The following is a 12,541-nucleotide window of genomic DNA, read 5'->3' as shown; positions in this document are numbered from 1 at the left end:
GGGCTTGAGAGGATCTGCAAGATTATCTCATGCACATAGGCTTTTAAAATCCTTTGGGGAATCTTTTGCTGTCACATTACCCAGGACACTTAGGAGAAACCCGGGAACAAGATCACCTTGCTCAGCTATTCCACTGGTAGGAATGAGGACCACAGTTTCAGAAGTCTCAGTGCAGATGGCAGCTCCAGTGCTCTGGGCCCTGGTGGGAGGCAGCGGTCATGGAGGAGAGCTGTCAGTGCATGGAGGCCAGGAAGTGGGGGGTGGGAGGGGGGATGCACCTGCCAGGGCATGCCCCAGTGACCCACCTCCTCTAGCCATGCCCACCTGCCTGCATTACCACCCAGTCAAACCAGGGTGGTCTAATGAGGTTACGGCTCTTGTAATCTAGTTATTTTACCTCTGATCATTCCCGAATTAACAGAGGAGGGTTGGGGACACCTCACATCCACACCATAAAGCCATCTAATAGACCAAAGGTTTTTAAAGTTCTGATCTGAAATGAGGCAGCCTCTGGAAGTCTGGAAGTCAGGTGTTCCCTGGAAGGGCTGGGGACAAGGCTGAGTGGAAAGGGCTGGAGCACTTGCCCATGAGCCCTCTAGAGGTGACTGCTCCTTGTAGACTGGAACCTTAGATCAGCAACACAGAAAAACATCGTGCCAACAATTAATTACTCGAGGTTATCTGGGGGTTCGATTTGTTGTTTGGGGTTTTTTTTTTTTCTTTTTCTTTTTTATCCTTATTACTTTTTTATTTTGAAAGTGTTTCACTGTGTTGCCCAGGTTGGCCTCAAAAAACTCCTGGACTCAAATGATCCTCCTTCCCTAGCCTCCCGAGAAGCCAGGATAACAGAAGTACCATTGCTCCCAGCTCTATTTCTTAATTAAGCACATCCAGGTCACATATTTACTAGAATATGAGTGGCGAGGGCACAGAGGAGGAAGATCAGTGCCCAGGTATGCTCTCTGCCCTAAGCTTCCAACATGCCAGAAAGCCATATGCCCTGGGCCACTCTCAGCACTGTGATGAGTATTGAAACACAGATAAATGCTGGGTGGGGTGTGGCTCAGTGGTAGAGCACTTGCCTAGCACTTACCTGTGCCCCGGGTTCCATCCCCAGTACCACCACTGAGGCAAAGTCTCACAGTGCCTGGCCCATCCAGGTCGGGTGAGTGAACATCCATGCCAGCCAAAACTCCCCTAACTTGCCTCGTGCTCCACCGCTACTAAGTGGTTAAAGAACTTCACAGAAGGTCCCTTTTTAAAGGTTCCTTCCCCCAGTGCCAGGATAAAACTTTCATGTATTACATTTTTACAAATAATAGCTTTGGCTTTAATTGAATTAGGATTCCCAACTAAAAAAAAAATTTTTTTTTTGTACCAGGGGATTGAACCCAGGGATGCTTTACCACTGTCCTTCATCCCCAGCCTTTTTTATTTTTATTTTGAGACGCTAAGTTGCTTAGGTCCTCACTAAGTTGCTGAGGCTGGCCTCAAACTTGTGATCCTCCTGCCTCGCTGCTGGGATTACAGGTGTGCACCACTGCACCAGCATTCAACTAAATTTTAATTGTGGTCAAAGACATTCCTGAATAGTGCAGAAGTGTGTTCTCCCATTTAAAGAACATTATTTCTGTCCTAGACAATACCTAAGAAGCCTGGAAGAGTTAATGAAACTTCCTTCAGTGCTCATTTTAACTTCTCAAATGATCTAGTCAACAAGATTGGTAAACATTATAAACAGCTTTTGTTCTGTTTTAACTAACAGGTCAAAAAACTTGCAACTTATGTTATTGCTGCCGGACTTCAGTATGGGGTGGAAGAAGGCATCTTACACACTTTTTTTAAGGTAGGACTTTTCAATGACTATGGATATTTTAACGTATTTTGCGGGACTCTGGGTGGACCTCAGTGGTAGAGCACTTTGCCTCTGGGTTCCATCCCCAGCACCACAAATAAATAATAAATAGAAAGTGTGCTGCAATAAGGAAATGCAGATTGAAGGTGGCTAGTTCCACATAATAAGGAAAAACTTGGGCATCTACCGTTACCCCCTGAGCTTAGTTGCCATTATTAACCACTTATGTTCACACGCTGAGAACGGTAAAGGAAAAGATGGATTTCCTTTCATTGATGAAATAAATATTCAGTGCCGACCATGTGCCAACTCTTACAGGTACAGGGGACACAATAACATCATAAAGCCTCTGTCCTTGTGGTGCTTACTTCTAGTGGGGTGAGCTAAAAACAAAGAAGATGAAGATGTAAACAAAGCAAATATGGGACATTTCAGAAGTTGAAACCCGCTACAAAACCCAGCAGCACAGAATAAGGTGGAGCGTGCCAGGGTGGGGTCGCGACAGGGATAGGGCTTCTGTGTGATGGCTCAGGGAAGACTTTGTAAAGATGTGGTGTCTCAGGGAAAGGCAACGAGGGAAATCACTAAGGTGCTTTCTGGGGGAAAGAACATTCCAGGCAGTGGGACTTGAATGCAAAGAGCCCAGTGGAAATGTGATGGCCATGTTTGAGGAACAGCAGGAAGACCAGGAGGCCCAGGAGGTTCCCAGCCACGGTGAGAGCTTTGACTTTTTTGACCATCAGACTGTTTTGAGCAGAAAAGTCACAATCTATCTGAAGTTTTAAAAGATCGCGCCTGTTCTGCGGCTATGTGAGGGTGTGCCATAGCGGGGCAGGCAGAATGGAGAGGGAGCGAGACCAGCCAGGAAGGTCTGAGACCTGAGTGGAAACGGTGGTGATGCTGAAAATTGTTCCAGTCGGGGTGTGTGGGGAAGGTAGAGTTAGTGGGATTTCTCAGACTGTGAATGCAAAGGGGACTGAAAGCAGAAGACCGTGAAAAGGATCTGGGTGTAAGCAGTGGACGTATGGGGGCTGCAGGCTATTGAGATGGGCAGGATCAGTGCTGGAGTAGGGCAGGGTGAATGCAGTGGGAATTCAGGAGTCCAGTCTGGGCCTGTGACTGGAGATGACTGATTTCAAGCACAGATCAGAGTAGGCGGTTGGACGTAAGAGAGATCAGAGATCAGGATTGACATGTCATGTCACAGGCTGCCTCACAGGGAAGGTTTTAGATCTGTGGGACCCAACGACTTCACCAGGAGAAGGAATGGGAGAAGATATGAGTCGGACACTCCAATGTTTAGGGGCTCCAGGGAGATGAGAGGGAATGAGGAGGGGAGGCTGCCGGAGTGCTGGGAGGTAAGAAAAGAAACAAGAGTATTGAGAGAGCCAAGCAAAAAAGTATCTAAAAAGAAAGAATGAAGGCTGGGGACAGCTCTGTCAAGGAGCGCTCACAAAGCAAGCAAGGCCCTGAGCTCAAATCCACACTGCTGAGTCAATAAAGAGAAAGAAGGAAAGAAATCATGTCACATGCCACAGATAATCAAGTCAGATGAGACCTGAGAGTTGGCCACTGGGTTTTGCGAGGCTGTAGGACAACAGTCCCGCAGGAGTGGGTTCTGCAGGGAGCAGGTGGAGAGGAGTTGAAAAGGAATTTTGCTGTAAAAGAGGGATAGAGAAAACAGGGGAGAGAGAGAGGGAAGAGGGTAGTTGAAAGGCTGATTGGATTTATTTTTTAATAAATATGACAGCTGGAGAGGATAAGCCACAGAAAACTCCCTGTCCTGTCCCCTCGCGGCCACCCCTCCCTGCCTGACCGCTGAGTGTTGGCCTTACGGGGCCTCTGCCGACCTTTTGTCTCCTCCCTCTTGCTCTTTCCCGGGGTCACTCCCCCAGGACGGGCACCAGTGCCCTCCAGACCTAGCCCCTCAGCCAGGCTCTCTCTTGCACTTCAGCTCTACCGGTCCAGCTGCCCCCTCAGTCCCTTAACTCTACCTCTGAGCCACATCCCCAGCCCTAAATGCTGCAGTCACCCCCAAACCTGCTCCCCCTCCAGGGCTCCATCTCAGAAAATGGGACCACTCTACATCTAACTACCATCAGAACCCAGTTCCTCCTCCTCACCCATCACCAGCTTCCCAAACTGGTCAAACCCAACCTCCCTTCACCCACCTCCTGCTTCCCAGCCTCTAGTAATTCTCCATTCAGATCAACTTTTTTCTTTTCTTTTTCTTTTTTTTTTAGCTTCCACGCATAAGAGGGAACATGAGGTACTTATCTTTCTGTGTCTGGCCTATTTCACTTAGCAGAATGTCCTGAAGTTACACTCTATTCCTCCTGAGAGGAGTGAATTCTAGATAAATGTCATGAGGACTGATTTATGAAGCCTCTCCTGGAGGGGATTTCTCAGCTGGTGGTCAGCTCTTCTGGAGCTCGTGATCTGCCACAGTCAAACCCATAGAACCAGGGGAAATGCTTTTCTTTTTTTTTTTCTTTTAGATAGCTTGGTTGGGTGAGGTTCCTGCTTTACCTGTTTTTGGAGATGGAACAAATGTAATTCCGGCAATTCATGTTCTTGACCTAGCAGGGTAAGCATTCTCCCGGAAAGGGGACTCTCCTAGATGGTTTGTGTATCAGTCTGTTAACTAATCTGTACTGAGAACTCAGCAGTGTTGTCAAATTGATTCTTCACCACACCCTGGCAGGGGGCATCTTACTATCTCCATTTGCATCTGATGAGAATTATATCTAACTAAGAGGTCTACATGTCTAGATTTTTGTTTTGTTTTGTCTTATTTTGTTGTGATGCTGGGGGTGGAACCCAGGCCTTAGACATGCTCAGCAAGTGCTCCACCACTGAGCCACACCCTCGCCCTCAACGCTCCCCACTTTTTAGAATTTTTTTTTTTTAAATATTGACTTTTTACTTATAGGTGGACACAATACCTTTACTTTGTTTTATGTGGTGCTGAGGATCAAATCCAGTGCCTCACGCATGCTAGGCGAGCACTCTGCCTCTGAGCACAACCCCAGCCCTCAGGCCCTGTACTTCTGATGACAGGTTCAGGTTCATCTCTTGGGAACTTTGTCAGCAGAGTGACCCTTCTGGAAAAGAAAGAACTTGTTCTGTACACTCTGGGAACATAGTTTGCCTTTCCTTTGTCCAGATGAGATGGGGATGTCAGGCCCACCAAACCAAATTCTACAGATCAGATGATGAACTGGAGGTAAAGTGCCAATTCAAAAGAACAATTCTGCCTTTAAGGAAATAACTCTGCCTTTAAGTTTATTCTGAGGTAAATGTGAATGACGATGGCCCAGGAACACTAACTCAAGATACCTATAAATCAATACATCGACAAACACACCAGTGGGCCCATTCTCCCTGCAGGTAACAGGTATTACCTCACAGCACTCCACTCTGGGGTGGAAGGAGGCTGGAGGTCGCTAGGCTTAGCAATACATTCCAAGAGGTTTACCTAATAGTCACGGGAATGTTAGGTCACACACAGAGGTTAAAAGTAAATGGTTGTTTTTCTAAGGGGCCCACCATGGCCCAAGATGATGTCCACTCTTGATCAATGACAATCATCTCTCCACAGCCGCAGGGTCCACACAGCAAAGGTTGGACAGTCTCCAAGGTTTCCAGTACAGATGTGGCTTCTTCAGAGAACTTAGCTGACCTGTCTTTCCCATTCCCAGGGGCTCCCACCTGCCACCCAGGCAGGTCCTGAGACCTTCTCCTTAGAAGACCCTGCCTTCCAGGGTCCAGGGACCCACTCCCCACCCCAGGCACGCTCCCAGGGAGGGAACAGTTTCTGCCCTTCAGTGAGGGGCTGGTTTCCGCCCTCCCCTCATCCACTGGCCACAGTGATTAGTCATGGTCCCAGAAAGATTTACCAGGCAGCAAGTGAAACTTAGATGTCACCGCCATCCCCCTATGTGCGTGCCTTTCAAGGCCCTGAACCTCATTTTTATTATTGTTCTTAAAGAATTTCTTAAAGTACGAGTTTCAACTCCACCGAACCTCGATCTGCTCCAGCCTGCGTTAACTCTGGGAGCGAAGGAGCCAGACCCGCCCTGGCCTTTTGCAGACATTGTGCATTGTGTAACAGGGTTCTCAAGATGTGGCTGAAAGGCTCTTTGACATTCTTAGGACAAAATACTCAGCATCAGTCTACAACATCTTGCTCCCAATAAATTAGTGAAAATGTTCTCATTATGGAACTTGGGGCCCTCTTCAGCAACACTGTTTTCTTCTTGCAAATTTCTCTGAAGATTGCCAAATACTTAACAGAAGATAAGACGCTAAAAAAAATCTGATAAATTAAATATAAAACAAATGTAAAATGAACTGTTATTGTTTCATTTAGATGTGTGCATTTTTCTTTCATTTTACTGAAGAGAAAGCTAAAATGGGGTTGGGTGGAGAGGCCCTTGTGATGGACTTCTATTAACCCTAGTTCTCTCCAGATCCTTCAATCTGCCCAACCCCTGCTCTGCCCTCTCCAGAGCTCTGGAGATTGGAAGGTTTCTTCACTTGGATTTTCTCATTGATAAAACGGGGATGGGGATAGTGCCTGTCTAGTAGGCTGTTGTGAGGATTCAGTGGCAGAGCACCTCGGCACAGTCCTGGCTAGAGTTAAGCACAATGTTGACAGTCAATCATTCAGAGTGGGACACTCAGGCTTGGTCACTGCTGCTATGCGACTTCCTTGAGATACTGCTTCTCTGCATTGGTGTTTCACTTTGTCAGACAACAACTCCAAGCAGTCTTGGAGATCGTGGAGATCGTGGGCAGGGGCTTCCTGACCTAACGGGATTAGGTCTTTTTGATGGCGAGGTGCTGCAGACTAGGAGAAGCCCAGATCCAGGGCCAGGCGGTTCTGACTTTAAAGGCTGGCTCCACTGCTTTCCTCGTAGGTGGTCAGCCTGAGAAATGTCATCCTTGGGTGCAAGGATATCCTTGGATAATGATGCCAACCCCAATCTTGTTGGCGATTAAGAGAACCTTCCAAATGCCATGTCTGGGGGTGTGGAGTTCAGTGAATTCTAGTTCATTGTCTCTCCTCAACTTTTCCTCTCTTCTCTGTTGCTCTGCAGAGTGATACAAAACGTAATAGACCATGTGCCAAAGCTCCATTACCTGGTGGCTGTGGATGAATCAGTCCATACCCTGGAGGACTTTGTCAAGGTACGGTACTCTGGAGTGATTTGTTAAATAGCTTTACCCCTAAACAAATATTAGGAATTCGTTGTGCTAATAAGACTGAGGACTCCTAAAATACAATGTCCTTAAAACTCGAACTCTGTATTTGCAGTGTGTGGGGGGAGTTACGACCAAAATGGCCTTCCTTCAGCCTACAAGGGGAACAGGAAGGACCACATAGGGCTCTGGCTGAGAGGACAAACGTCACTGCACCAAGGACACACGGATGACACAGTGGAATCCTAAAGTGTGTGTGGAGACACTGTTTTCACAGTATGGCTATGCCCAGGCTCACCAGCCCTCCTGGCCACCTCCAGGCCATGCTGGCTAATGCCACCACTCGCCTGGGGAGTGTGACCGTGGACCTGCCCCGCCTGCCTCCTCTCTCTGCATTTGCAAGATTTGGCTCAGATCTCTTCCTCAGCACCCTCCCTGCTCCTGCAAAGCTCCCCCTCCAGCCAGAGGCCTCTCTTCCATGCTCCCAGAGTATCTGAGTCTGTCTGGGGTTATAACACAGCACTGCAGCTTGGCAGGCTTTTTCCCTCAGTCTGGAGGCTGGGAAGTCCAAGATCAAAGCGCTGATAGATTTGGTGAAGACTCGCTGTCTGGCTTCACAGATGTCACCTTCTCCCTGTTAGGGTCTGTAAACAAGTCAGGATGACACCTGGCATTTTGCCAGAGGGAGTGGTTTGTGAAGTAATGCCAGTATATGTATATACACCCCTCCTGTCCTACAATAAATGGCTCCCACTCCTGCTGTATCAATGTACACAGTTGCTTGTCACCCCACCCCCCTTTTAGTTTGCTGCAGCCGGACTGCAGCACTCCCTGTGTGCCCACGTGGTGGAAGGAGGCAGGGAGCTCTCTCTGGCCTCTTTTATCAGGGCACTAATCTCATTCATGAGCCTCCAACCTCATGAACCGATGGGCTCCCCAATCCCCACCTCCTAAATCCAACATCTCAGGTGTTAGGATTTCAGCATGTGAAGTCAGGGTAGTGGGGAGCACAGACTGTCAAGGACAAAATCATAACTAATTTAGTTACAGTTGTAATTAGCTTTTATTCTCAATTCACGAAATCAGGAAACCCTCCATTCTACAAAACAGAACAAGGGCTCCCACGGGCTATGGAACAAGGAAACCAAATAGCAAGTCAAACGCTTATGGGTTAGCATCAGGTTAGTTTTTTGTAAGGGTTAAAGCAGAGGGAATCTCCTTAATTAAGCTGACTCTGGTAGACAGGAATCTCCTGTTTGGGGGAAAATAGTTCTGTTTGGGTCTATCTGCTTCCCTGTTTCAGCTTGATTGGGTGGCACTTAGCATGGGTCACTCCATTTTGGTTAGGTCTGGTCTGCTGGGGCCTCGTGCCACAGTACAGTCTGGAACAGTGGGCTCTTGTGATTTTTGTTTAGTGAGACGGTGGCACAGAGCCTCCTTTGCTGAGCTGCAAGAGCATTATCTGTGTCTGTCTCCCTTTTCAAACTGGGAGCTCCTCCAGGGCAGAGACTGGGCCTTACTCATCTCTATCTCCAATATATTTTCAGAATAAGTGACTAACTATGTACCCTCTATGCCCTGCACTCTATTTTGGAGTATATAAATATTCAGTTCTGTTCACATTCATTTGAGAAGTTTTATATAAACTAAATAACATCTCTACTCTTCCCTAACAGTGCATCAGTAAACACACCGGCCCTGGGAAAACCCAGAAAGTACCCAAAGAAAATGCTTACCTAATCAAGGATTTAAAAGTTAGTATATAATAAATTCTTTTTTTTAAAAAAAAAAAAACTGTTTTCTAAACCCTGCTGGTTCCTGAGGGTGTGGGTGGAGGCCTGTCTGCAAAGCACTATTCTAGGTGCTCTACTTAAAGCAGCTTCCTCTTCTAGCCTCAGTTTTCATTTGTGAAAACCCCTCAGAGGCCGTAGTCAGAGAAGGTGTGTGAACGCTGATGTGTAAACTGCTACCCAAACACTGGGTGTGTTCACCTTGGCCTGTTTCTAAAATTCCATGAGCTGAGTGAGATTCCAACCTTTCATCACATCACAACAACAAATAGCTTGTCGTCAGGTGGTGAGCTTCTTTAAGCTTGCTTTAAGATGTAATCTGGTTTTTTTGTTGTTGTTGTTTGTTTGTTCCTTTCTTTTGTTTTTCCTAAGTACTGGGGCTTGAACCACTGAGCTGCATACCCAGCCCTGTTTATTTTGAGACAGGGTCTTACTAAATTGCTGAGGCTGACCTCAAACTTTCAATCCTCCTGCCTCAGCCTCCTGTGAAGCTCCCACATGCTGAGGCATGTGGGGTGGCACCTGGCTTAAGCACTGTATTTACATATTTAAGAGTGATATTTTGCCAGGGCACCGTGGCACATGCCTGAAATCCCAGTTACACAGGAGGCTAAGGTAGGAGAATTCAAAGTTCTTGACCAGCCTTGTTATGCTCGAATTCGGGACCCCCAAAAGACCACCAGAGACCAAGATCGATGTAAGCAGCAAAGAGGTGTTTATTGCGAGCTAGCTTGGTCCTCCGTGAGCACACAGCAACTGGTGACGCTGAGAGGCCCCGAGCCCAGGTTTGCAACAGTTTTATACATTCTTTGGGGAAGGCAGGGACTCCCACATACATCATAGCATCTCTTAGCAAATCATCACACACCTCGGGAAAATCAAATAAAAACTCTAAAACATGATTAGCACATTCACAGGCGGGAACAAGTTGGGTAGGGGTGATTGGTCAGTATAAAAGGGGTATTCATTTGAACTGATTGGTTTAAACCAAGAGGGGTGTTCATGCTGAACTACATGGTTTCCCAACATGTTATCAACCACCATAAACCACTGGGAGGGTCATCTGGCATCCCAGGTATTTCCCTGTCTCATGCTGATTGGTGGTTGCTAGGGGGTTGCTATGGATCCCCACCTAGCCTGACTGAGTCAGGGACACCTGGCGCAGCAGATCTCTCCTGTTATTTGTAGATAAACAACTTAGCAGGGTGGGAATGTGCCTAGGAGTGCTCTGTGGGTCTTTACAAGGACAAAGGTCATGTTCCTTCCTTGGACAGGCTTTGCTCTGAGGTAGAGGCTGGTTTTTCAGCCTCAGCAACCAAGACTCTGTCTCAAAATAACAAATAAAAAAGACCATGTGGGGCCTAGTGCAGTGGCGTGCATACAATAATCCCAGCAGTTTGGGAGGCCGAGGCAAGAGGATCATGAGTTCAAAGGCAGCCTCAGCAAAAAGTGAGGTGCTAAACAACTCAGTGAGACCCTGTCTCTAAATAAAATACAAAATAGGGCTGGAGATGTGGATCAGTGTTCAAGTGCCCCTGAGTTCAATCCCTGTTACATTCTTCTACCACAAAAAAAAAAGAAAGAAAAAGAAAAACCTAGGTGGAAGAGTGCCCTAGTTCAATCTTCAGTACCACCAAGAATGATAGACAGCTGTGGTGCTGTAAGAACTGATACCACTGGTGGCCTCTGGGGAGCAGAGCTGGGTGGGTGATGTTTGGGGAACAGAAAGATTGTTTTCTGTTATACTTATCATTCTTTTGGATTTTAAACCATGGGACTGCATTATTTGAAAAGTAGATGCTATTTAATTTTTTTTTTAAAGCACTGGGTGGGATGTAGCTCTGTGAAAGAACATTTGTCTGAGACATACAAAGCCCTGAGCTTGCTCCCCAGTACTGCCCCCCAAATGATTTAAAGGGAGTGGAAGTGCTTCAGGGTTGAGCCTTCAGCTCAGTGTGGAGCACAGGCCTCACATGCCTGAGGGCCCGGGTTCCACCCCCGAAGCACACAAGATAAACAATAATCATATCCTGTTATCAATAATCATATTCCTGGCAGTACCCAGCTCTGGATGAACTGACTTCCTAATTAATGCATGCATTCTGTTTTTCTTCAAGAACTGAAGTGATTTGGATCTGTTATAACTGTCAATATGAAACAAAAAAGGTAAATTTCTAATTTTACTTTAACTCTTAGCAAGAGTGTCTTGATCATTTGCTGGTCAACCTAAAAATGGAAGCGCTCTTCGTGAAGGAGAATTTTAATATCCGATGGGTTGCCCAGACGGGATTTGTGGAAAATATCAACAATATCCTCAAAGAGTACAAGCAAAGCAGAGGATTATTGGTAACTATAATCATTTCTTATTTAAACTTCTGATTTAAGCAAAATAAAAGAAACTGACTTTGGGTGCGATTATACCAATCAAAGTGTCTTCTTTTTCAAATATCCAAACATCTAACTTCAAGTTGTTTTTTAAATTTGACAAATTTGTCCAGGTCTGACAATTTACATGCATGTTAGTTACATTAATATTGCCAGTGGAACATTAAACATCTTAAAGTGAGCTTTGAAAGTAAGAGTTATGCAAATTGAGCATGATGGTGAGCTCAAGAATAATTGTGGCAAAATTGTCTATGCAAGGAAATGTACCCAGGTATCTTACTGGCTGGCCAGTTTCAGGGGAGGGTAGGTTGGACTTAGCAGAAGTCTGTAAACTACTTCGATTTCTTTCTATTGGCCAGAGGATTCACTGGTTATTTAATACTCAGAATCTTTCAAGGTAGGTATTCTTCTTGAAAAATTAATTAACAAATAAAAATTATATATATATTTATCATATACAGCCTGATGCTTCAAAATATGTATCCACTGTGGAATATGGAATGTGTGAATTAATTAATGTGCATTACTTGACATACTTAACTGTTTTTTGTGGTGAAAAATAGCTACACTAGATATTCTTTTTAGTTTTGATTTTTTTTTTTTGCGGGAGGCTACTAGGGATTGAATTCAGTGGCACTCAACCACTGAGCCACATCCCCAGCCCTTTGATTGTTCTTCAAAAATGTGTTTATGGGTGCATTATTAGTTATACATAATGGTAGGGTTCATTTTGACATGATCACACACACATGGAGTCCCCAGTACCTCCTGTTTCCTTTCCCTCCTCCCTTACCCTCCTCCCCTTCCTCTACTGGTCTTCCAGTTATTTATTTATTTATTTATGCTTTATAAATATACATAAAGGTGGAATTCACTGTGATACTTTCGTACACACACACACAGCATAGTTTGGCCAATTTCATTCTGTAATTCCTCCCTTTCCTCATCCCTTCTCCTCTCCCCTTAGTCCCTTTCTCTGCTCCACTGATCTCCCCTCTGTTTTGTGGAATCTGTCCTCCCTTTCCCCCCTTGTTTTACTCCAGCTTCTGCATATGAGAGAAAACATTTGACCCTTGGCTTTCTAGGTCTGGCTTATTTCACTCAGCGTGATGTTCTCCAGTTCCATCCATTTACCAGCAAATGTCATCATTTCATTCTTCTTTATGGCTGAGTAAAACTCCACTGTGTATTTATATCACATTTTTTTAAAAAAATATTTATTTTTCAGTTATAGTTGGACACAACAACTTTATTTTACTTATTTATTTTATGTGGTGCTGAGGTGGAACCCAGGGCCTCGCACCTA

At 45.6% G+C, this 12,541-nt stretch overlaps 1 protein-coding gene across 4 annotated transcripts in view; it reads left to right on the top strand.

Moving 5' to 3' along the window:
* Ak7 (adenylate kinase 7) overlaps window positions 1-12,541 on the top strand; it is a 61,851-nt gene that overhangs the window by 23,291 nt on the left and 26,019 nt on the right. For 3 of the 4 annotated variants that reach the window (XM_026399429.2, XM_026399427.2, XM_026399425.2), the window contains exons 6-10: window positions 1,766-1,846; window positions 4,354-4,442; window positions 6,958-7,048; window positions 8,737-8,814; window positions 11,047-11,196. In XM_026399429.2, coding sequence (XP_026255214.2) covers window positions 1,766-1,846; window positions 4,354-4,442; window positions 6,958-7,048; window positions 8,737-8,814; window positions 11,047-11,196 — 489 coding nt within the window. The remainder of the gene's footprint in view (window positions 1-1,765; window positions 1,847-4,353; window positions 4,443-6,957; window positions 7,049-8,736; window positions 8,815-11,046; window positions 11,197-12,541) is intronic. The other variant, XM_026399428.2, reaches the window with a different exon arrangement.

Source organism: Urocitellus parryii, chromosome 6 (genome assembly GCF_045843805.1).
Source record: "Urocitellus parryii isolate mUroPar1 chromosome 6, mUroPar1.hap1, whole genome shotgun sequence".
NCBI lineage: Eukaryota > Metazoa > Chordata > Mammalia > Rodentia > Sciuridae > Urocitellus > Urocitellus parryii.
Note: the sequence above shows the minus strand (reverse complement) of the source record. Positions and strands in the feature narration are given on the sequence as shown.